At 50.0% G+C, this 26,390-nt stretch overlaps 1 protein-coding gene across 1 annotated transcript in view; it reads right to left on the bottom strand.

The window, feature by feature from the left end:
* LOC139266683 (equilibrative nucleobase transporter 1-like) overlaps positions 1–26,390 on the bottom strand; it is an 84,078-nt gene that overhangs the window by 47,196 nt on the left and 10,492 nt on the right. The window contains exons 3-4 of the mRNA XM_070884273.1: positions 22,956–23,002; positions 15,971–16,047 (exon numbers count right to left, since the gene is read on the bottom strand). Coding sequence (XP_070740374.1) covers positions 15,971–16,047; positions 22,956–23,002 — 124 coding nt within the window. The remainder of the gene's footprint in view (positions 1–15,970; positions 16,048–22,955; positions 23,003–26,390) is intronic.

Here is a 26,390-nt window from a genome sequence, read left to right as displayed (position 1 = left end):
AATGCCAGATCACCAAGGCCATGCTCAACGAGCAGGTTGTACAGGAGGAGAACGCCCTGTTAATGGGTAAAGTTGAGGGGCTGAAGGGTCCTCTGAGTGATATTAAGACATCCTGGGAACCAATCTGGTGAAACTTCGCTGCACTCCCTCAATAGCAAGAACGTCCTTCCTCAAATTAGGAGAACAAAACTGAACACAATATTCCAGGTGAGGCCTCACCAAGACCCTGTACAGCTGCAATAAGACCTCCCTGCTCTGATACTCAAATCCCCTAGCTATGAAGGCTAACATACCATTTGCCTTCTTCACCGCCTACTGTACCTGTATGCCAACTTTCAATGACTGATGTACCATGACACCCAGGTCTCGTCGCACCTCCCCTTTTCCTAATCTGCCTCCATTCAGATAATATTCTGCCTTCGTGATTCTGCCACCAATGTGGATAACCTCACATTATCCACATTATGCTGCATCTGCTATGCATTTGGCCACTCACCTAACCTGTCCAAATCATCCTGCAGCCTTTTAGCATCCTCCTCGCAGCTCACACCGCCACCCAGCTTAGTGTCAGCTGCAAACTTGGAGATATTACACTCAATTCCTTCATCTAAATCATCGATGAATATTGTAACTAGCTGGGGTCCCAGCACTGAGCCCTGCAGCACCACACTAGTCACTGTCTGCCATCCAGAAAAGGGCCCATTTATCCTGACTCTCTGCTTTCTGTCTGCCAACCAGTTCTTTATCCACATCAGTACATTACCCCCAATGCCATGTGCTTTAAATTTGCACACCAATCTCTTGTGTGGGACCTTGTCAAAAGCCTTTTGAAAGTCTAAATACACCATATCCACTGGTTCTCCCTCGTCCACTCTACTAGTTACATCCTCAAAAAATTCTGGAAGATTTGTCAAGCATGATTTCCCTTTCATAAATCCATGCTGACTTGGACCAATGCTGTCACTGCTTTCCAAATGCGCTGCTATTTCATCTTTAATAATTGATTCCAACATTTTCCCAACTACTGATGTCAGGCTAACTGGTCCATGATTAACCATTTTCTCTCTCCTTTTTTAAAAAGTAGAGTTACATTAGCTCCCTTCCAGTCCATAGGAACTGATCCAATTTTGATAGACTGTTGGAAAATGATCACCAATGCATCCATTCTTTCTAGGGCCACTTACTTAAATACTCTGGGATGCAGGCTATAGGCGCCGGGGATTTATCATCCTTCAATCCCATCAATTTCCCCAACACAATTTCCCGCCTAATAAGGATTTTCTTCAGTTCTTGCTTCTCTCTAGACACTCGGTCCCCTAGTGTTTCTGGAAGGTTAATTGTGTTTTCCTTCGTGAAGACAGAACCAAAGTATTTGTTCAACTGGTCTGCCATTTCTTTGTTCCCCATTATAAATTCACCTGATTCTGCCTGCAAAGGATCTACGTTTGTCTTCAGTAATCTTTTTCTCTTCACATATCTATAGAAGCTTTTGCAGCCAGTTTTTATGTTCCCAGCAAGCTTCCTCTCATATTCTATTATCCCTCTGCTAATTAAACCCTTTGTCCTCCTCTGCTGAATTCTAAATTTCTTCCAGTCCTCAGATTTGCTGCTTTTTCTTGCCAATTTATATGCCTCTTCCTTGGATTTAACACAATCCTTAATTTCCCTTGTTAGCCATACTTGAGCCACCTTCTCCATTTTATTTTTACTCCAGACAGGGATGTACAATTGTTGAAGTTCATCCATGTGATCTTTAAATGTTTGCCATTGCCTATCCACCGTCAACCCTTCAAGTATCATTTGCCAGTCGCTTCGAGCCAATTCATGTCTCATACCATCGAAGTTACCTTTCCTTAAGTTCAGGACCCTAGTCTCTGAATTAACTGTGTTGCTCTCCATCGTAATAAAGAATTCTACCATATTATGATCACTCTTCCACAAGGGGCCTCGCACAACAAGATTGCTAATTATTCCTTTCTCATTACACATCATCCAGTCTAGGATGGCCAACCCTCTCGTTGGTTCCTCGATATATTGGTCTAGAAAACCATCCCTAATACATTCCAGGAAATCATCCTCCACCGTATTGCTACCAGTTTGGTTAGCCCAATCTAATGTAGATTAAAGTCGACCATGATAACTGCTGTACCTTTATTGCACGCATCCCTAATTTCATGTTTGATACTGTCCCCAACCTCATTACTACTGTTTGGTGTTCTGTACAAAAATCCCACTAGCGTTGTCTGCCCTTTGGTATTCCACAGCTCCACCCATAAAGATTCCACATCATCCAAGCTAATGTCCTTCCTTACTATTTCGTTAATTTCCTCCTTAACCAGCAACGCTACTCCACCTCCTTTTCCTTTCTGTCGATCCATCCTGAATGTTGAATACCCCTGGATGTTGAGTTCCCAGCCTTGTTCACCCTGAAGCCATGTCTCCGTGATGCCAATTAAATCATTTTTGTTAATTGCTGCCTGCGCAGTTAATTCATCCACCTTATTATGAATACTCATCGCATTGAGGCACAGAGCCTTCAGGCTTGTCTTTTTAACACACTTTGTCCCTATAGAATTTTGCTGTAATGTGGCCCTTTTTGATTTTTGCCTTGGGTTTCTCTGTGCTACACTTTTACTTTTCTTCTTTCTATCTTTGCTTCTGCCCCCATTCTACTTCCCTCTGACTCCCTGCATAGGTTGCGATCCACCTGCCATATTAGTTTAACCCCTCCCCAACAGCACTCCCCCTGGGACATTGGCTCTGCTCCTGCCCAGTTGCAGACCGGACAGTTTGTACTGGTCCCAGCTCTCCCAGAAACGGTTCCAATGTCCCAGGAATTTGAATCCCTTCCTTCTGCACCACTCCTCAAGCCACGTATTCATCTTAGCTGTCCTGCCATTCCTACTCTGACTAGCACGTGGCACTGGTAGCAATTCTGAGATTATTACCTTTGAGGTCCTACTTTTTAATTTAACTCCTAGCTCTCTAAATTCAGTTTGTAAGACTTCATCCCGTTTTTTACTCATATCATTGGTACGTATATGTACCATGACAACTGGCTGTTCACCCTCCCCTCCAAAATGTCCTGCAGCCGCTCCGAGACATCCTTGATCCTTGCACCAGGGTGGCAACATACCATCCTGGAGTCTCGATTGCGACTGCCGAAATGCCTATCTCTTCCCCTTACAATAGAATCCCCTACCACTATAGCTCTCTCCACTCTTTTTCCTGCCCTCCTGTGCAGCAGAGCCACCCACAGTGCCATGAAGTTGGCTGCTGTTGCCCTCCCCTGATGGGTCATCACCCCCAACAGTCCCCAAAATGGTGTATCTGTTTTGGAGGGGGATGGCCACAGGGGACTCCTGCATTACCTTCCTTCCACTGCTCTTCATGTTTGTCACCCATTCCCTATCTGCCTGTGTATCCTTTACCTGCGATATGACCAACTCACTAAACGCACTATTCACGGCATCCTCAGCATCGCGGATGCTCCAGAGTGAATCCACCTGCAGCTTCAGTGCCGCAATGCGGTCTGTCAGGAGTTGCAGCAAGATACAGTTCCCACACATGTAGTTGTCAGGGACACTGGAAGCATCCCTGAGTTCCCACATAGCACAGGAGGACACATGTCCGAGCTCTCCTGCCTTGACATAACCCTTAGAGCAACATAGTAAAAAGGAATGGCATCAGGAAGGGGTTAGTGCAGGGAAGGCTAGGACGTGTTTCGGGTGTGGGAAGTCGAGACACTAGAGGCGAGACTGCCCAGCCCCGAGGAGGGGGTAAAGCAAAGGGGATCCTCCAGTGCCTAGGATGAAACCTGTCGAGGCGAAGGGACCAATCGTGTGACAATTTGATGTTCTGGTGGCCGCCCTTCGGATAGCTTTTGTGCCAGAGCAGGGAAGGGTAGACGTTGCTATGAACAGGGAAATCCCGACCATTCCGGTCATCCCACCACCCTGACGAGCACACACCCAGCCTGAGTACCTGTGTTCACTCATGTACGATGAGTGGAGTAGACCATGCGTGAGGATGGGGGTGGAGAAGGTAGAGGGGAAATACATGGTGGACACCGGAGCTTCAAGCACGGTGATCCATGTGAGGAATCTGACCGATTCACCCTGTCCAGCAAGGTCCCACACAGTCTGGTGGGGTTCACCAGGAACGAGCAGATGGGGGTGATGTCCAGGTCCTTAGCCATAGATTTAGCATCCCTCCACACCAGGTGGGAATGTGTCCTAATAAAATGGGAACAGTAGGGGCCAACTTTATGTTAGCCCACAGAATTATAGTGGACTAGAGGAATCACTGCCTTTGGGGAACAGTGGGTTCTGATAAGGAGGATGAAGTTGTTGTGATCCCAAGGAAAGGGAAGGAAAAGGCAACACGTGTACCATAAAGCCATAAGGGAGTTACGACCTAGAGCAATTGTTCAAAACTACCCCGGCCGAGTACCAGGCTTACGTGCGGGGCAATCTCGCATCGTTCACCACACACAAGCATGGCTGTGGTAGGGTGATGGGGGTGGAAGTCTGAGTACAGGGGGACCCTATGTCCTGGCCACAGAAGCAGTACAGTTTCCCCAGAGAGGCAGAGGCCAACTTGGAGATGGTGATAGGATCCCTGGAAGCACAGGATGTGTTGAGGCCCATAGCCACACACGTGAACTCGCCACTTTGGCCGGTTAGGAAACCGGACCAGTCATGGAGAGCCACCGTGGACTATCAGGTGCTCAACAGAAACATCCCAGCCTGCGTACCCACAGTCTCGGCCATAGCTGATCCGATAGAGAGTATTTCAGCAACCGCAACCACATTTACGGTGCTGGACATTTCAAACAGGTTTTGGTCGATTCCCCTGAAATGTGATGACCAGTACAAGTTTGCTTTCACCTTTAAGGGACAGTCGTACACATGGACATGCCTTCCCCAGGGATTTCAGAACAGCCTCTCCACATTCCACCAGTGCATGGCAGACGCCTTAAAGTGATTCAGCAGACCCCAGCAGTTGGTGCAGTATGTGGACGAGGTTCTCCGATGAGGGGGAGAAGCATGGTCCACTGCTGGCTGAGCTGCTGGAGCTGCTGAGAGAGACAGGGTTCAAGGTCAATCCTAAGAAAGCTCAGATCAGTCAGAGGGAAGTAAAATTCCTTGGGCTCACCGTGAGGGCTGGGGAAAGGGCTATAGATGAGACCAAATGGAAAGTGGTACAGGAGTTACCAGCCCCCACGACAGTGCCGGGGGTGAGATCCTTCCTGGGGCTCACTGGGTAATGCAGGGATTTTATTGAAGATTACGCTGCCACGGCAGCCCCTCTGCTTCGGCTCCTCCAAAAGCGAGTCGGCTGGGAATGGGATGAGGACTGCACGGCAGCATTTAATCACTTCAAGGGAGACCTGCAGACGGCACCCGCATTAGGGGCGATTAATGGTGGGGAGGACTTCATTTTTGATGTAGCAGCAGCGGGGACAGTTTGAGCGCGGTGCTGCTCCAGGAGCGGCACGGCAAACTGAGGCCCGTGGTGTACTCCTCAAGAGTCCTTACGGATGTAGATCAGGGATATTCCAATTGCAAGAGGCATCTCCTAGCCATGCATTGGGTCGTAAAGCGCTCACAGCTCTTTACAGAATCGTCCCTGATCGTTCTACTAATCCACCATAGCCCCACTCAGAAGTTATTAAATGGGAGGATAAAGGACGGCACGGTGAGCAGTGCTCTCATTGCCCACTGGACTTTATTGCTCTCACAAATGCATCTGAGAGTGCAAGGCCTGAGTGAGCCCAAATTGGTCGCCAACATGATCTACGCAGGGACGGCCCACAAGTGTACGGTAGAAGGGGTAAGGGACGTGGACGTAGGATTTTGGGCCGGGTTACACCCAACACGCCTTGAGATCTATGTCGACGGTCTAGTTCGGTGATGAACGTGGAGCGTTTCACCGGGTGTGGGATTTATGATCCTACGGCTGGGATAGCAAGGGCCATTAAACTCCCGAGCACCCTGAGCTCCCAGCACGTTGAACTGTCGGCAGTGCTGTATGTCGTTACCAACGCCGACGAGTTCCTGGCCCCATACACCATTTGCTCGGCTTCCATGTTTACGTGCATTTCATGCACCGAATACTTGGCCATCTGGGTTCGTCGTGGTTTCACATCCGCCAACGGGAAGCCCTTAGCAACAGCACCATTGCTGAGAAAGGTTTTAGAGGCCACGGGGATCCTGGGAAGTTATTACATCCTCAAAGTAAAGGCTCACGCTAAGACAGAGCCCAGAGGGGAAGGTAACCAAAGGGCAGACGAGTTAGTGAAGGAGGGAGCCAGGGAAGGAGTTTTTTGGGGTCCAACCCAGTAGCAGCAATCTGGGACAAAGGGGGAACACCAGGGAGTGTAGGGGTAGCTTTACCCTCAGACTTGAGACAAATGCAGGCACAGGATCCCATCCTCAAGGTCGTCCTGGAACAGCTGGCTAAGGGCAAGAAGGTAGAAGGTCCTTTCGGTGTAGCGGGCATCACTATAAAGGAGGAGATTCTCTTTCAGGGGGATCGGTGGATAGTTCCCGAGACGCACTTCCAGTTGGGCCACTGGGGCCCAGGAGCGGGACACCCAGGGCCAGAGACCACCTGGCAAAGGGTAGAACAGACAGGGTGGTGGCCGCAACTGAGGGAGGATGTCTGCGATTTTTGCGCGAACTGTCTGGTGTGTGCAGACAACAACCCCGATCCGCAATGTAGGAAGGTTCCCATGGGACACATGAGAAGGGGAGAGGGACCATGGAAGTCGGTACAGGTCAATTACATCAGGCCATTGCCCACCACAAAGCGGGGTTACAAGTACTGTTTGGTCCTAGTAGGCGTGTTCTCCAAGCGGGTGGAAGCCTTCCCTTGCTGATCAGCCATGACGTTGGCAAAGGCAAGGATTTTGGTGAGGGAAATGTTCTCTCAGTGGGGACTGCCACAGATCGTGGAGTCCGACCAGGGGAGCCACTTCACAGGGCAGGTGATTCAGGCCACCTTGAAGGTGCTAGGGATAGAAGGGAAATGGCATGTGTCTCACAACCAATAGTCATCGGCGGTTATGGAGCAACTTAATCGGACCATCAAAGAAAGTCTGCGGAAGGAAACGGGGCCATCCCCGAAAATGTAGGATGAGGTCCTGCCGTTAATTTTGATGGGGGTCCGTGCCAGCCTCTCCAGAAGCACATGGTATTCCCCACATGAGCTCATGACTGGTAGGGTCATGCGCACGCCCAGCCATGTTCTGGCACGGGATCTCACCAAAGGTCAAGTGAGAGAAGTAAACCAGGATAGGTTTGTCAAGAATCTGTACGAGAGTTTGAAGCAGATTCATTGGCAGGCAGCCAGAAACATGGGGAAGCAACACCGGAGTAATCAGTTGCTGCTCGAACCCCACAGAACGCACGAGTGGAAGGTAGGGGACCAGGTGATGGTCTAAAACTACATCTGTGTAAGGACGTTTGAGCCACTGTATATAAGACCCTACAGTATAGTGGATAAAGAAAGCCCCATGGTTTAGGTGTAGGGACGTTTGAGTTGCTGTATATAGGACCCTACAGTATAGTGGATAAAGCAAGCCCCATGGTTTAGGTGTAGGGACATTTGAGACACTGTATACACTGCTTAAACAAAGGGGACTAGAATGGGATGAGGGCAGAGTTGGCTAAAGTAGACTGGAAACACAGACTAACAGTTGAGGAACAGTGGAGGACTTTTAAGGAGCTCTTTCATAGTGCACAACAAAAATATATTCCAATGAAAAAGAAGGGCGGTAAGAGAAGGGATAACCAGCCGTGGATAACCAAGGAAATAAAAGAGAGTATCAAATCAAAGACCAATGCGTATAAGGTGGCCAAGGTTGGTGGGAAACTAGAGGATTGTGAAAATTTTAAACAACAGCAAAGAATGACTAAAAAAGCAACAAAGAAAGGAAAGATAGATTACGAAGGTAAACTTGCGCAAAACATACAAACAGATAGTAAAAGCTTTTACAGATATATAAAATGGAAAAGAGTGACTAAAGTAAATGTTGGTCCCTTAGAAGATGAGAAGGGGGATTTAATAATGGGAAATGTGGAAATGGCTGAGACCTTAAACAATTATTTTGCTTCGGTCTTCACAGTGGAAGACACAAAAACCATGCCAAAAATTGCTGGTCACAGGAATGTGGGAAGGGAGGACCTTGAGACAATCACTATCACTAGGTGGGTAGTGCTGGACAGGCTAATGGGACTCAGGGTAGACAAGTCCCCTGGTCCTGATGAAATGCATCCCAGGGTATTAAAAGAGATGGCGGAAGTTATAGCAGATGCATTCGTTATAATCTACCAAAATTCTCTGGACTCTGGGGAGGTACCAGCGGATTGGAAAACAGCTAATGTAACGCCTCTGTTTAAAAAAGGGGGCAGACAAAAGGCAGGTAACTATAGGCCGGTTAGTTCAACATCTGTAGTGGGGAAAATGCTTGAAACTATCATTAAGGAAGAAATAGCGGGACATCTAGATAGGAATAGTGCAATCAAGCAGACGCAGCATGGATTCATGAAGGGGAAATCATGTTTAACTAATTTACTGGAACTCGTTGAGGATATAACGAGCATGGTGGATAGAGGTGTACCGATGGATGTGGTGTATTTAGATTTCCAAAAGGCATTCGATAAGGTGCCACACAAAAGGTTACTGCAGAAGATAGAGGTACGCAGAGTCAGAGGAAATGTATTAGCATGGATAGAGAATTGGATGGCGAACAGAAAGCAGAGAATCGGGATAAATGGGTCCTTTTCGGGTTGGAAATCGATGGTTAGTGATGTGCCACAGGGATCGGTGCTGGGACCACAACTGTTTACAATATACATAGATGACCTGGAAGAGGGGACAGAGTGTCGTGTAACAAAATTTGCAGATGACACTGAGATTAGTGGGAAAGCGGGTTGTGTAGAGGACACAGAGAGGCTGTAAAGCGATTTGGATAGGTTAAGCGAATGGGCTAAGGTTTGGCAGATGGAATACAATGTCGGAAAGTGTGAGGTCATCCACCTTGGGAAAAAAAAAACAATAAAAGGGAGTATTATTTGAATGGGGAGAAATTACAACATGCTGAGGTGCAGAGGGACCTGGGGGTCCTTGTGCATGAATCCCAAAAAGTTAGTTTGCAGGTGCAGCAGGTAATCAGGAAGGCGAATGGAATGTTGGCCTTCATTGCGAGAGGGATGGAGTACAAAAGCAGGGAGGTCCTGCTGCAACTGTATAGGGTATTGGTGAGGCCGCACCTGGAGTACTGCGTGCAGTTTTGGTCACCTTACTTAAGGAAGGATATACTGGCTTTGGAGGGTGCACAGAGACGATTCACTAGGCTGATTCCGGAGATGAGGGGGTTACCTTATGATGATAGATTGAGTAGACTGGGTCTTTACTCGTTGGAGTTCAGAAGGATGAGGGGTGATCTTTTAGAAACATTTAAAATCATGAAAGGGATAGACAAGATAGAGGCAGAGAGGTTGTTTCCATTGGTCGGGGAGACTAGAACTAGGGGGCACAGCCTTAAAATATGGGGGAGCCAATTTAAAACCGAGTTGAGAAGGAATTTCTTCTCCAAGAGGGTTGTGAATCTGTGGAATTCTCTGCCCAAGGAAGCAGTTGAGGCTAGCTCATTGAATGTATTCAAGTCACAGATAGATAGATTTTTAACCAATAAGGGAATTAAGGGTATGGGGAGTGGGCGGGTATGTGGAGCTGAGTCCACGGCCAGATCAGCCATGATCTTGTTAAATGGCAGAGCAGGCTCGAGGGGCTAGATGGCCTACTCCTGTTCCTAATTCTTATGTTCTTATGTTCTTATGTTTTAACGAGATTGCTTCTGGAAATCATGGGTGGGTAGAGGGTAGAATTAGTGGGACTGGCACTTGAAGTAGCAACACTGGCTGGAGGAATGGGTGAGATGGGGGAACGACACAGTTAATTCAGAGACTCGGTCCTGAACTTAAAGAAAGGAAACTTCGATGGTATGAGATGTGATTTGGCTCGGATAGACTGGCGAACGATACTTAAAGGGTTGGCGGTGGATAGGCAATGGCAGACATTTAAAGATCACATGGATGAATTACAACTCTTGTACATCCCTGTCTGGCATAAAAATAAAACAGGAAAGGTGTCTCAACCGCAGCTAACAAGGGAAATTAGGGATAGTGTTAAATCCAAGGAAGAGACATATAATTTGGCCAGAAAAAACAGCAAACCTGAGGACTGGGGAAATTTAGAATCCAGCAGAGGAGGACTAAGGGTTTAATAAGGAGGGGGAAAATAGAGTATGAGAGTAAGCTTGCAGAGAATACAAATACTGACTGCAAAAGCTTCTCTAGATATGTGAGGAGAAAAAGATTAGTGAAGACTAATGTAGGCCCCTTGCAATCCATTCTGTATACCGGAGCTGGCTGTGGTGTCCCGCCCATTACCGGCATACATAGAAACATAGAAACATAGAAAATAAATGCAGTAGCAGCCCTTCGAGCCTGCACCGCCATTCAATATGATCATTGCTGATCATGCAACTTCAGTACCCTACTCCCACTTTCTCTACATACCCCCGATCCCCTTAGCCGTAAGGGTCACATCTGACTCCCTTTTGAATATATCTAACGGACAGGACTCCACCACTTTCCGTGGTAGAGAATTCCACAGGTTCACCACTCTCTGGGTGAAAAGGTTTCTCCTCATCTCGATCCTGTATGGTTTACCCCTTATCATTAGACTGTGACCCCTGGTTCTGGACTTCCCCAATATCGGGAACATTCTTCCTGCATCTAATTTGTCCAATCCTGTCAGAATTTCATATGTTTCTATGAGATTCCCTCTCATTCTTCTAAATTCCAGTGAATACAAGCCTAGTCGATCCACTCTTTCCTCATATGTCAGTCCTACCATCCCGGGAATCAGTCTGGTGAACTTTCTGTGCTGTAAACAAACTGTGATTCTTGGAGAGACCTTGTGGACCCAGCCATGATAGTGTGTGTGGTGGGCGATGTCACAGCTTCCATTGCAGCACAGGCGGAAGTGACACAACGTCTCATAGCTGCAGTGGAAGCTGAGAGTGCCGCCATCATGGCTGGGTTTATGAATATCGTATGGGGCTTGCAGGGTGTTGCAGGTCAGTAATCTGGCCTCTAACAGATTGCGAGGAATGCTGAGGTGCCATCCCCGGGGAGTGGCAATGGGTCTGTGCAGGACCCTCTCTCAGTATGACAGCATTCCTACTCCCACCACTGCCACTCCGTCATTGTACTTGCTGCTGCCTGTCAGACAGCCAGCCCAGATGGTGCAGTCTACAGCTGGGCCTTCTAGATCCACACCTGGTTGAGATGGTCCTGCAAGGCCAGCTGTAGTCTCCCCCCTGGAAACTCAGCAGCCTTCCACCAGCCATGCTTTAGTCACTGGGGGAGCACTGCGTAGGAGCACGAGAGTAGGAGAGGTCACACAAACGGCAGGCACTAAGGGATTGCACAAGTATGATTGGTTGATATTGCACTGTTAATTGAATACTTATAAATTCATTAATTTTGTTTAGAATTTTTGTTTTGTGGTGGCTCTCATTCCAGCTTTGTGCCCAGGAGGATGCTGCGATATTCTGTGACAGAGGGATGGTATGATGGGGATGTGGTGAGTGACAGGGATCTGGGCCTTCATTCATTGGAATCTGACTTGGATGAGACGACACGGACAGCCTGTCCGGAAGGGGAATTTGCTGCCTGCCCCACAAGAACATAAGAAATATGAGGAGTAGGCCATTTGGCCCCTCGAGCCTGCTCCGCCATTTAATATCATGGCTGATCTGATCATGGACTCAGCTCCGCCTCCCTGCCCGCTCCCCATAATCCTTTATTCCCTTATCGCTCAAAAATCTGTCTATCGCCGCCTTAAATATACTCAAACACCAGCCTCCACAGCTCTCTGGGGCAGAGAATTCCACAGATTTACAACCCTCAGAGAATAAATTCCTCCTCATCTCAGTTTTAAATGAGCTATCCCTTATTCTGATACTATGTCCCCTAGTTTTAGTTTCCACTATGAATGGAAATATCCTCTCTGTATCCACCTTGTCGAGCCCCCTCATTACCTTCGATAAGATCACCTCTCATTCGTCGGAACTCCAATGAGTATGGGCCCAACCTACTCAACCTATCTTCATAAGTCAACCCCCTCATCTCCAGAATCAACCTAGTGAACCTTCTCTGAACAGCCTCCAATGCAAGTATATCCATCCTTAAATACGGAGACCAAAACTTTCGCAGCACTCCAGATGTGGCCTCACCAATACCCTGTACAGTTATTGCAGGACTTCTCTGCTTTTATACTCTATCCCCCTTGAAATACGGAGAGACTGGATCAACTGGGCCTTTATACACTGGCGTTTAGAAGGATGAGAGGGGATCTCATAGAAATGTATAAGATTCTGACGGGACGGGACAGGTTTGATGCGGGAAGAATGTTCCCGATGTTGAGGAAGTCCAGAACCAGGGGACACAGTCTTAGGATAAGGGGTAGACCATTTAGGACTGAGATGAGGAAGAACTTCTTCACTCAGAGAGTCATTAACCTGTGGAATTCCCTGCCGCAGAGAGTCGTTGATGCCAGTTCATTGGATATATTCAAGAGGGAGTTAGATATGGCCCTTAAGGCTAAAAGGATCAACGGGTATGGAGAGAAAGCGGGAAAGGGATACTGAGGTGAATGATCAGCCATGATCATATTGATTGGTGGTGCAGGCTCGAAGAGCCGAATGGCCTACTCCTGCACCTATTTTCTATGTATCTATGTTTCTAAATAAAGGCCAACATTTCATTTGCCTTCCTGATCACTTGCTGTACCTGCATACTAACTTTTTGTGTTTCATGCACAAGGACCTCAGGTCCCTCTGTACTGCAGCACTTTGCAATTTTTCTCCATTTAAATTATAATTTGCATTTCTATTTTTTCTGCCAAGGTGGATAACCTCACAGTTTCCCACATTATACTCCATCTACCAAATTTTTTCCCACTCACTTAGCCTGTCTATATCCCTTTGCAGATTTCTCATGTCCTCCTTACAATGTGCTCTCCCACCATCTTTCTATCAGCAAACTTGGCTATCTTACACTCGGTCCCTTCATCCAAATCATTAATGTAGATTGTAAATAGTTGAGGACCTAGCACTGATCCCTGCAGCACCTAACTAGTTACTGTTTGCCAACTGGAAAATGATTCATTTATCCCAACTCTGTTTTCTGTTAGTTAGCCAATCCTCTATCCACGCTAATATATTAATCCCAACCCCATGAACTTTTATCTAGTGCAGTAACCTTTTATGTACCTTATCAAATGCTTTCTGGAAATCCAAACACATCACATCCACTAACCACCCTACTGGTTACATCCTCAAAGAACTCCAGCAAATTTGACAAACGTGATTTCACTTTCATAAAACCATGTTGGCTCTGCTTGATTGAATCATGATTTTCCAAGTGTCCAGCTACTGCCTCCTCCCTACATCCTCGTTTTCCTGATCTTCCACTTCCTTTTGCTCCTCTTCCTCTGCTTCCTCATCCTCCTTTTCTCCCTCCTCCTCTTTTTGAGGTGGTCCCACAATCCCTGCAGGCAACTGCAGCACTCCCTCAGGACTGCCCCTTTGACAGTGCAGCACTCTCTCAGTACTGCCCCTTTGACAGTGCAGCGCTCCATCAGTACTGCTCCTCTGACAGTGCAGCGCTCCATCAGTACTGCTCCTCTGACAGTGCAGCACTCTCTCAGTACTGCCCCTCTGACAGTGTAGCACTCTCTCAGTACTGCCCCTTTGACAGTGCAGCACTCTCTCAGTACTGCTCCTCTGACAGTGCAGCACTCTCTCAGTACTGCCCCTCTGACAGTGCAGCACTCTCTCAGTACTGCCCCTCTGACAGTGCAGCACTCTCTCAGTACTGCTCCTCTGACAATGCAGCACTCTCTCAGTACTGCCCCTCCGACAGTGCAGCACTCTCTCAGTACTGCCCCTCTGACAGTGCAGCACTCTCTCAGTACTGCCCCTCTGACAGTGCAGCACTCCCTCAGTACTGCCCCTCTGACAGTGCAGCACTCTCTCACTACTGCCCCTCTGACAGTACAGCACTCTCTCGGTACTGCTCCTCTGACATTGCAGCACTCTCTCAGTACTGCCCCTCTGACAGTGCAGCACTCCCTCAGTACTGCCCCTCTGACAGTGCAGCACTCTCTCAGTACTGCCCCTCTGACAGTGCAGCACTCCCTCAGTACTGCCCCTCTGACAGTGCAGCACTCTCTCAATACTGCCCCTCTGACAGTGCAGCACTCCCTCAGTACTGCCCCTCTGACAGTGGAGCACTCTCTCAGTACTGCCCCTCTGACAGTGCAGCCCTCCCTCAGTACTGCCCCTCTGACAGTGCAGCACTCTCTCAGTACTGCCCCTCTGACAGTGCAGCACTCTCTCAGTACTGCCCCTCTGACAGTGCAGCACTCTCTCACTACTGCCCCTCTGACAGTGCAGCACTCTCTCACTACTGCCCCTCTGACAGTACAGCACTCTCTCGGTACTGCCCCTCTGACAGTGCAGCACTCTCTCAGAACTGCCCCTCTGACAGTGCAGCTCTCCCTCAGTACTGCCCCTCTGACAGTGCAGCACTCTCTCACTACTGCCCCTCTGACAGTGCAGCACTCTCTCACTACTGCCCCTCTGACAGTACAGCACTCTCTCGGTACTGCTCCTCTGACAGTGCAGCACTCTCTCAGTACTGCCCCTCTGACAGTGCAGCACTCCCTCAGTACTGCCCCTCTGACAGTGCAGCACTCTCTCAGTACTGCCCCTCTGACAGTGCAGCACTCTCTCAGTACTGCCCCTCTGACAGTGCAGCACTCTCTCAGTACTGCCCCTCTGACAGTGCAGCACTCTCTCAGTACTGCCCCTCTGACAGTGCAGCACTCTCTCACTACTGCCCCTCTGACAGTACAGCACTCTCTCGGTACTGCTCCTCTGACAGTGCAGCACTCTCTCAGTACTGCCCCTCTGACAGTGCAGCACTCTCTCAGTACTGCCCCTCTGACAGTGCAGCACTCTCTCAGTACTGCCCCTCTGACAGTGCAGCACTCTCTCAGTACTGCCCCTCTGACAGTGCAGCACTCTCTCACTACTGCCCCTCTGACAGTGCAGCACTCTCTCACTACTGCCCCTCTGACAGTGCAGCACTCTCTCAGTACTGCTCCTCTGACAGTGCAGCACTCTCTCAGTACTGCCCCTCTGACAGTGCAGCACTCCCTCAGTACTGCCCCTCTGACAGTGCAGCACTCCCTCAGTACTGCCCCTCTGACAGTGCAGCACTCTCTCAATACTGCCCCTCTGACAGTGCAGCACTCCCTCAGTACTGCCCCTCTGACAGTGCAGCACTCTCTCAGTACTGCCCCTCTGACAGTGCAGCTCTCCCTCAGTACTGCCCCTCTGACAGTGCAGCACTCTCTCAGTACTGCCCCTCTGACAGTGCAGCACTCTCTCAGTACTGCCCCTCTGACAGTGGAGCACTCTCTCACTACTGCCCCTCTGACAGTGCAGCACTCTCTCACTACTGCCCCTCTGACAGTACAGCACTCTCTCGGTACTGCTCCTCTGACAGTGCAGCACTCTCTCAGTACTGCCCCTCTGACAGTGCAGCACTCCCTCAGTACTGCCCCTGTGACAGTGCAGCATTCTCTCAGTACTGCCCCTCTGACAGTGCAGCACTCCCTCAGTACTGCCCCTCTGACAGTGCAGCACTCTCTCAGTACTGCCCCTCTGACAGTACAGCACTCTCTCGGTACTGCTCCTCTGACAGTGCAGCACTCTCTCAGTACTGCCCCTCTGACAGTGCAGCACTCCCTCAGTACTGCCCCTCTGACAGTGCAGCACTTTCTCAGTACACTTCATGCTCTATCACACACAATCCTACATTACCTGAAAGTTTGTCATGAAAAAACACCTTCCTCCCACTGCCATCAGACAGAGTGCAGGGAACAACAGTGCTGCTGAAGCTGCAACAGAGGGAGAGAGGGAGTGTGAGAAAGAGAGAAAGAACTTTCATTTATACAGTGCCTTTCACCACCTTAGGACGTCCCAAAATCTTTACAGCCAATTAATTACTTTATCTTAACATTATTGTAATGTAGGAAATCCAGCAGTCAATTTGTGCCCAGCAAGCTCCCACAAACAGCAACCTGATAAATGATCAGATCTGCTGTTTTTTTTAGTGTGATGTTGGTTGATGGATAAATATTGGGCGCCCTTCGTCTACTCAATGGAAAAAGAGGGAGGGGTTCCGTTAGCAGCTCTTGGGGCCACTGGCCAGCGACAGATCCCTCGCCTCGTATCAGAAGGGCATCAGTGCCGAGGCCCGTATCTACTATGGGGCTCTGTTCTCTGCGGATCCGTCCTATCGAGGTTGCTCGCATTGTTTTGTGCGAGGACCTGCTGAAGGTCAGCCCGAAGGGTGGCGAGCAGCTCGATGCCCCGCTAAGCCTGGGGGAGCTGGCCAGTGCCCTCAGTCCATTCTCGAGGGGAAAGTCCCCAGGGCTGGACGGTCAGACCGTGGAGTTCTGGGATGTTCTGGGGTGGGGGTGGGCGACGACTTGTGAGTCCTGGGGAAAGTCTGGAGGCCGGGGAGATATCCCTCTCTCAGCGCAGGGCAGTCATCATCCCGCTGCCCAAGAGGGAAAATCTGCCCCTACTGAAGATCTGGCGCCTGGTCTCCCTCCTCAGCACGAACGACAAGTCTTTGCTTGCCTTGGCACCATGCTGGCCCAAATGATCCACCCCGACCAGTCCTACACAGTTCAGGGCCGCACCATCCACAACAGCATCCATCTGTTTCGGGACCTGGTCCACCATTCCCAGAGGACTGGTCTGTCGGTGGCATTCCTTTCCCTGGATCAGGAGAAAGTTTTCAACAGGATGGATCACGAGTGCCTCTTCAGGATACATTCAGCTCATGTGCACATTCAGATTCAGGACACATTTTTTTAACTCGAACTGACTTGCGTGGAGTGTCTGATTAAATTCAACGGGTCTTTGACGGCGACCCTTGGCTTCGGGATATGGGACCGTCAGGAATGCCCCTTGTCTGGCCAGTTCCATGCTTTCTGTCTGGAGACTTTCCTGCATCTTTTGCGGAAGATGTTTACGGGACCTCTCCAAGGGCCGGGCGTGGAGGTCGTGCTCTCGGCTTACGTCGCTGACGTGCTCCTCATGGTCACGGATGCCGTTGTTTTGCGGAGGTTGCGCGAGTGCCAACGGGTCTAATCTGCCGCGTCCTCTGTGAGGATCAACTGGGAGAAATGTTCCGCACTCCTGGTCAGTCAGTGGTGGGAGGAGCTCAGAAATTATACCTGGAGTACAACTCATCTCCTCAACCTGGGAGTTTACCTTAGCCCTGCTGAGGAAGCCTGGCTGGCAAACTGGCAAGTGCTGGAGGCTAAAGTCATTGCTCACCGAGGGCGCTGGACAGGACTGCTCCAAGTGCTGTCCTACAGGGGTAGGGCGCTGGTCATAAACCAACTGATGGCCGCTATGTTGTGGTACTGGTTGGTCACTTTGATACATCCCCCGCCCCTCCCCCGAATCTGTTGCTGTCATGTATTCAACCAGCATTGTAACCCATGTATAAACTGACCTAAGTTGTACACCGTGAGAACACTGACCACTAGGTGGGAGACATTCCTAACCTGGACCTTCAGGTATAAAAGGGGAAGCTCCACCCACCTTCATCGCTTGAGTGCTAAGGAATAAAGGACAGGTCACAGACTGACCTTCTCTCAAGCATGGGCCTCGTGTGCATTTATACTGTGTAGTAAGGACGTATCAATGGCGACAAGAAACTGGGATTTAAACCACGCGAGCATGGCCACTAGCAGAACAGACGAGAGATACTGTGTTAAGGAATGGTTGGGACAGAGATTCAACATTGTTAAAGCAGCACACAGTTCTCCAGGCAGACAAGGGCAGTCAGGCATGCCCCAACATGTAGTCAAACCCAGAGGGGGAGTTCGACAGAGACAATGGGAAGCTGAACAACGATTCACGCCATTACAAGGGACAATGCGGCCAGTAATGGGGCCATCAACACCTGTTAATGGTGCACTCAAGGACAATAACAGGGGCAGTCAGGGACGATCGACTGGCAAGGGACCTTTTGTTTCAAACCGCAACTCATGCTGGAGGCGTGGAGGCATACATTCAGCCGGAGTTTGCAGAGATGAGCAAAATACCTGCAGAAATTGCAGAAATGGACACTGGGGGAAATCGCTGGAAGCTGAAGTTCAGCGAGTTCATGTGGAGTACGTATACAGTTCATACACCAGGACGCCACCGATAATGATGAAAGTGCTCCTCAATGGCATCCCAGTATCAATGGAGTTAGACACGGGTGCCAGCCAGTCCCTGATGGGTATCAAACAGTTCAAAAAGTTGTGGGCATCCAAGGCCAGGAGGCCAAAATTATTGCCGATTGACGCACAGCTACGGACTTACACAAAGCAGATCATTCCGGTGCTGGGCAGCGCCATGGTAGTCGTGACCCACAAAGATTCGGAGAACAGGTTGCCACTCTGGATTGTCCCAGGGGGTGGTCCCGCACTACTGGGGAGGAGTTGGCTTGCTGTCATGAACTGGAAATGGGGCGATGTCAATGCAATTTCCTCTGTGGAGCGAGTATCATGCTCACAGGTCCTGGACAAATTTGACTCATTATTTCAACCCGGCATTGGCACTTTCATGGGGGCCAAGGTAATGATTCACATAAATCCGGACGCCAGGCCAGTACACCACAAGGCCAGAGTGGTGCCGTACGTGATGCGGGAAAAGATAGAAGGCGAATTGGACCGCCTGTTGAGGGAAGGCATCATCTCGCCAGTCGAATTCAGTGACTGGGCGAGCCCAATTGTGCGGGTGCTCAAGGCGGATGGGTCGGTCAGGATATGTGGCGATTACAAGGCCACCATCAATCGGGTGTCACTCCAAGACCAGTACCCGCTACCGAGAGCGGAGGACCTCTTTGCGACGCTATCCGGTGGCAAACTTTTTTCAAAATTGGACCTGACCTCAGCTTACATGACCCAGGAGCTGGCGAGTGAGTCGAAGAAGCTGACCACCATCATGACACACAAGGGGTTGTTTGAGTACAACAGATGTCCTTTCGGGATTCGCTCGGCCGCCGCGATCTTCCAATGAAATATGGAAAGCCTCCTCAAGTCGATTCCAAGGACGGTGGTTTTTCAGGACGACATCCTCATTACGGGTTACGATACTGAAGAACACCTCCACAACATGGAGGAGGTGCTACGCAGACTGGATCTGGTAGGTCTGCGACTGAAAAAGGCGAAGTGCGCCTTCCTAGCTCCAGAGATAGAATTACTGGGGATGAGAGTAGCAACAGACGGGATCAGCCCTACTGCATCCAAGACGGAAGCGATCCAGAGAGCACCCAGACCCCGTAACACGACGGAGCTGTGTTCGTTCCTGGGGCTCCTGAACTATTTTGGTAACTTTCTTCCCAAATTGAGCACGCTGCTAGAGCCGCTACATGTGCTCCTACGCAAAGGTCGCGAATGGGTCTGGGGGGACAGCCAGGAAAGAGCTTTTAATAGAGCACGCAATTTGTTATGTTCCAACAATCTGTTAACGCTATATGACCCATATAAGAAACTTGTGTTAACGTGCGATGCGTCGTCCTATGGTGTCGGGTGTGTGTTGCAGCATGTCAATGCCAAGGGTCAGTTACAGCCGCTAGCTTATGCCTCCAGGAGTCTGTTCCAGGCAGAAAGGGGCTACGGGATGGTAGAAAAGGAGGCGCTCGCATGTGTATATTCGGTAAAGAAAATGCACCAGTACCTGTTTGGCAGGAAATTTGAGCTGGAGACAGATGACAAACCCCTAACATCCCTTTTGGCCGACAACAAGGCCATAAATGCAAACGCATCGGCCCGCATACAGAGGTGGGCACTCACGTTAGCTGCCTATGACTACACAATTCGGCACAGACCGGGCACCAAAAACTGCGCCGATGCACTCAGCAGGCTCTCGCTAGCCACTACTGAGGGGGCTACCGAGCATGGTGCTGAGATGGTCATGGCTGTTGAAGCTTTCGGAAGCGAAGGCTCACCCGTGACAGCCCGTCAGATTAAAGTCTGGACAAATAGAGACCCGCTATTGTCTCTAGTCAAGAAATGTGTCCTGAATGGGGACTGGGCAGCCACGTACAGGGCATGCCCTGAGAAATTTAAACCATTTCACAGGCGCAAGGATGAACTCTCGATTCAGGCCGATTGCCTACTGTGGGGAAACCACGTAGTCATGCCCCAGATGGGCAGAGAGGTGTTCATCAGAGAACTCCACAATGGGCACCCGGGCATTGTCACGATGAAGGCAATTGTCAGGTCACACGTTTGGTGGCCAGGGATAGACGCAGATCTGGAACTTTGTATTCGCAGCTGCAACACATGTGCCCAGCTGGGCCATGCGCCCAGGGAAGCCCCCCTTAGCCCCTGGCCATGGCCCGCCAAGCCTTGGTCACGCATCCATGTGGACTACGCAGGTCCTTTCATGGGGAAAATGTTTTTGGTTGTAGTAGACGCCTACTCCAAATGGATCGAGTGTGACATTTTAAATTCAAGCACATCCTCTGCCACGGTCGAAAGTCTACGGGCAATGTTTGCCGCCCACGGTCTACCGGACATCTTGGTCAGTGACAATAGCCCATGCTTCACAAGCACTGAATTCCAGGACTTCTTGGCAGGCAATGGAATTAACCATGTTAGAACGGCACCATTCAAGCCGGCCTGAAACGGCCAGGCAGAACGAGCAGTGCAGATAATCAAACAGGGGATGCTCAGATTCCAAGGGGATTACCTACAAACCCGCTTATCACGCCTCCTGTTGGCCTATAGAACCCGACCACACTCGCTCACAGGGGTTCCACCCGCAGAGCTACTAATGAAAAGGACGCTCAAAACCCGATTATCCCTTATACACCCCACCATGAAAGAAATTGTCGAGAGCAGGCGCCAGTCACAATATCACTACCATGACAGGAATGCGAGGGCGCGATGTATTGATGTAAATTATCCTGTTTTTGTCCTCAACTACGCTGCAGGGCACAAATGGCTCGCAAGCACTGTGGTTGCCAAAGAGGGAAATAGGATTCTGGTAGTTAAACTTACCAATGGACAAATCTGCCGCAAACATGTGGATCAAACAAAAAGGAGGTTCAGCAGCCCCACAGAAGAAGCAGAGGAAGAACACGATATAGAGTTCACTCCACCACAGGTGACCGAACACCGGAACCAAAGGGAGGAGGGCCCAGTCACTGTGGGCAGTCCGGACAGGCCTGAGGCACTGCAAACAGCAGACACTCAGGCCAGCGCCCAACAACCGGAGCCCCAACTCAGGCGCTCTACAAGGGAGCGTAAACCACCAGAGAGACTTAACCTGTGATCCCAATAAGACTTTGGGGGGGGGGAGGTGATGTCATGTATTCAACCAGCATTGTAACCCATGTATAAACTGACCTAAGTTGTACACCGTGAGAACACTGACCACGAGGTGGGAGACACTCCTAACCTGGACCTTCAGGTATAAAAGGCGAACTTCCACCCACCTTCATCACTTGAGTGCTAAGGAATAAAGGGCAGGTCACAGACTGACCTTCTCTCAAGCATGGGCCTCGTGTGCATTTATACTGTGTAGTAAGGACGTATCAGTCGCCAAGATTCAGAAGATGCTTGTTGACTTCTTCAGGATCAAAGGGAAGCATTGGGTCTGTGCCATGGTTATCCGACTCCTGCTTAGAGAGGGCGGTCAGGAGCTGGTGTGGGTGTGTACCCAGGCTGCGATCTTCCGTCTTCAGACCCTGTAGAGATATCTGTACGTCAGGGATCCTCCCAGATCGTGTGCGCTGGCGACGTATTTCTTCCGCTAGCTGCATGGCCTCAATTATAGCACTCAGCTATTGCCAATAAATCTGGGGTGTGGCTGGGCCTCCTTGCAGGAGCTGCCTGTCTTTTACCATGTAATGATCAGGATCTGCAAAGCTGTCACCTCCAGCCGGAGTTCTCCCCCGTCAGGAGTGATGGCTATACTCCGGGAGCTGCTGCTCAGGAATCCGTACCTCCACGTCCGCGTGTCACGTGACTGGCAGAGGGAAAGACACTGGCTGGCAAGGTGACCAGAGTCAGGGGCCTATTGGATAAAGGAGGAGCGGGCTGGATGTTCCATGAAGAGTTGGCACAACGCATGTCATGGCACGGTGTCTGGTCCATGGCCAAAGCAATCGAGACGCTAAAAGAGGCACTTAGCCCTGACTCCACGAGGCGTGTCGAGGAGGCTCAAGTGTATGGAGCGATCCTGTCCGTGTTTTCTCATCGGCACCAGGGCTCGAATCCTCCCTCGGGATCCGGTGCCTCACAGCTTGAGCCGTCTCCTGGAGATCTCTGCCGTGCTTTTCCACTCTGCACGGAGGGGTTTCCTGTACGGGCTACTCTTGCACACTCTCCACTTTGTCTTCCTCGTCTGCTGTCCGGACACGCCTTGGTGGGCCATCTTCCCCCGCAGAGGAGGCGGGGTTCCCCAGTGGAGGTTACTCCATGTGGGACTCCTCCCCTTTTCTATTGGGCAGATGGAACCAGCCATCAAACACTGAACTCAACATGGAAAAAGAGTCAGTAACTAAGGACTGGTGCTCTATCCTTCACTCTATCCAACTTTTATAATGCTGATAGAGTTAGATGAGGAAGGATGGGAGGAGGCTGGAGTGGAGCACAAAAGCCGGCATGGACTGATTGGGCCGAATGGCCTGTTTCTGTGCTGTATATTCTACGTAATTCTATGCAGGTATTGAAGGACCATGTGTGGGACCTCACTGGGTTCTGACAGGGGGAGGGGCTAGACTTACCAGCAGTGGAGAAGGCGATGATCAGAGTCGCGGTGGTGTGGAGGAATCTGTGGAGATAAAAATCAGAGCTTAGTTTGAACTCCTTTGTCCACACATTCACCTCCCCTTCCCCTGAAAGGAATGAGCTCCCAGTTATCCAACGTCTCTCACCACATCAGGACGACCCAAAGCGCTTCACAGCCAATGAAGTACTTGATAAACAGACCCAGAGTACAAAAGCAAGAAGTTATTGCTAAATCCTTCATAAACCACTGGTTAGGCCTCAGCTGGAGCCTTGTGTTCAATTCTGGGCACCGCACTTTAGGAAGGATGTCAAGGCACTAGAGGGCGCAGGGGGGATTTACCAGAATGGTACCAGGGATGAGAGACTTCTGTTATTTGGAGAGACTGGAGAACCTAGGGTTGTTCTCCTTTGAGCAGAGAAGGTTAAAAGGATAATTGATACAGATGTTCAAAATGATGACCGGTTTTGATCGAATAAATAAGGAGGAACTGTTTCCAGTGGAAGGTGGGTCAGGAACCAGAGGACACAGATTTAAGGTCATTGGTGATAGAACCAGAGGCAACATGAGGGAAAAAATTAAGCAACGAGTTGTTATAATCTGGAATGCACTGCCTGAGGACGGTGGAAGCAGATACAACAACTTTCAAAAAGGAATTGGATCAATACTTGAAGGACTCTGGGGAAAGAGCAGGGAAGTGGGTCTAATCGGACAGCTCTTTCAAAGCACAGGCAGCATGGGCCAAATGACCTCCTTCTGTGCTGTATCAGTCTATGATTCTATAAGTGCTTTTTAAAGTGCAGCCACTATTGTAATGCAGGAAACATGGCAGCCAATTTGTGCACAGCAAGCTCCCACAAAGAGCAATGTGATAATTGTTATGTATTGAATAAAGAGTCTGACCAGATACTGTGAGCTCAAAGTAAGGTGTGACCGCAGTCCTTTATTACAGGTCTCCAGAGTGCCTCTACAGCCTGTGAGGCCTCCTTATGTACAGGTGCTCCCAAGGGATTGTGGGATCCTTTGGGACTCCAGGGGATGAGCCCTCCGGTGGTTAAACAAGGTATTTACGGGTTTACATATGTACAAATAATGATCAGCTTTTTTTATTGATGTTGATCAATCTTAGCCCCAGGACACTGACCCTCCCACTGAAAATGCTCTCCCTTATCCCATTGTCTTCTGTGCCCTCTCTAAACCTATCGTCATTGTCCCAGTGCCAGTACTGAGGGAGCACCGCACTGTGGGAGGGGCCATACTGAGGGAGCACCGCACTGTGGGAGGGGCCGTACTGAGGGAGCACCGCACTGTGGGAGGGGCCATACTGAGGGAGTGCTGCACTGTGGGAGGGGCCATACTGAGGGAGCACTGCACTGTGGGAGGGGCCGTATGAGGGAGCACTGCACTGTGGGAGGGGCCGTACTGAGGGAGTGCTGCACTGTGAGAGACAGACTATTATCTGAATAGTGACAGATTAGGCTAAGGAGAGGTGCAATGAGACCTGGGTGTCATGGTACATCAGTCATTGAAGGTTGGCATGCAGGTACAGCAGGTGGTTAAGAAAGCAAATGGCATGTTGGCCTTCATAGCGAGGGGATTTGAGTACAGGGGCAGGGAGGTGTTGCTACAGTTGTACAGGGCCTTTTGTGTACGGTTTTGGTCTCCTAACTTGAGGAAGGACATTCTTGCTATTGAGGGAATGCAGCGAAGGTTCACCAGACTGATTCCCGGGATGACGGACCTGACCTATCAAGAAAGACTGGATCAACTGGGCTTCTATTCACTGGAGTTCAGAAGAATGAGAGGGGATCTCATAGAAACGTTTAAAATTCTGACGGGTTTAGACAGGTTAGATGCAGGAAGAATGTTCCCAATGTTGGGGAAGACCAGAACCAGGGCTCACAGTCTCAGGATAAGGAGTAAGCCATTTAGGACCGAGATGAGGAGAAACTTCTTCACCCAGAGAGTGGTGAACCTGTGGAATTCTCTACCACAGAAAGTTGTTGAGGCCAATTCACTAAATATATTCAAAAAGGAGTTCGATGTAGTCCTTACTACTAGGGGAATCAAGGGGTATGGCGAGAAAGCAGGAATGGGGTACTGAAGTTGCATGTTCAGCCATGAACTCATTGAATGGCGGTGCAGGCTAGAAGGGCCGAATGGCCTACTCCTGCACCTATTTTCTATGTTTCTATGTTTCTGAGAGGGGCAGTACTGAGGGAGTGCAGCACTGCGAGAGGGGCAGTACTGAGGGAGTGCTGCACTGTGGGAGGGGCAGTACTGAGGGAGTGCTGCACTGTGGGAGGGGCAGTACTGAGGAAGTGCTGCACTGTGGGAGAGGCAGTACTGAGGGAGTGCTGCACTGTGGGAGGGGCAGTACTGAGGGAGTGCTGCACTGTGGGAGGGGCAGTACTGAGGGAGTGCTGCACTGTGGGAGGGGCAGTACTGAGGGAGTGCTGCACTGTGGGAGGGGCAGTACTGAGGGAGTGCTGCACTGTGGGAGGGGCAGTACTGAGGGAGTGCTGCACTGTGGGAGGGTCAGTACTGAGGGAGTGCTGCACTATGGGAGAGGCAGTACTGAGGGAGTGCTGCACTGTGGGAGGGGCAGTACTGAGGGTTCGCTGCACTGTGGGAGGGGCAGTACTGAGGGTTCGCTGCACGGTGGGAGGGGCAGTACTGAGGGTTCGCTGCACGGTGGGAGGGGCAGTACTGTGGGTTCGCTGCACGGTGGGAGGGGCAGTACTGAGGGTTCGCTGCACTGTGGGAGGGGCAGTACTGAAGGTTCGCTGCACTGTGGGAGGGGCAGTACTGAGGGAGTGCTGCACTGAGGGAGTGTTGCACAGTAGGAGGGGCAGTCCTGAAGGAGTGCTGTACTGTGGGAGGGGCAGTACTGAGCGAGCGCTGCACTGTGGGAGTGGAAGTACTGAGGAAGAGCTGCACTGTTAGAGATGCTCTCTTTCAAATGAAAAGCTAAACCAATGTCCCTTCCGCCCTCCGAGGTGGACATAAAAGTTCACACAGCTGGTACTGGAAGAACAGGGCAATTCTCCCCGGAATCCTGTGGCCAATATTTATCCCTCACGCACATTACTAAAAATACAGTTGGTGTCCGGTCATATTGCATTTCTGTCTGTGGGAGCTTGCTGTGCATACATTGACTGCCACGTTTCCTACATTAGAACAGTGACTACACTTCAAAAGAACTTCATTGGTTTTAAAGTGTTTTGGGACATGCTGAGGTGGTGAAAGTATATAGTTCAGTCATAAATTGCTCCAATAAATGCACAGAATGTTTTTTGGATTTATTCGGGGAACTATTCTCAGAGTTTACACTGACAACAAATCAAAATAGCAATCAAACTGTATCTCGATTTGGTCTCTCTTCAATTTTCTCTGCTCGAAAGAGAACAGCCCCAGTTTCTTCAATCTCTCC

Source organism: Pristiophorus japonicus, chromosome 7 (assembly GCF_044704955.1).
Source record: "Pristiophorus japonicus isolate sPriJap1 chromosome 7, sPriJap1.hap1, whole genome shotgun sequence".
In the NCBI taxonomy this organism is placed as follows: Eukaryota; Metazoa; Chordata; class Chondrichthyes; family Pristiophoridae; genus Pristiophorus; species Pristiophorus japonicus.
This window is presented reverse-complemented; position numbering and strand designations above follow the sequence as displayed.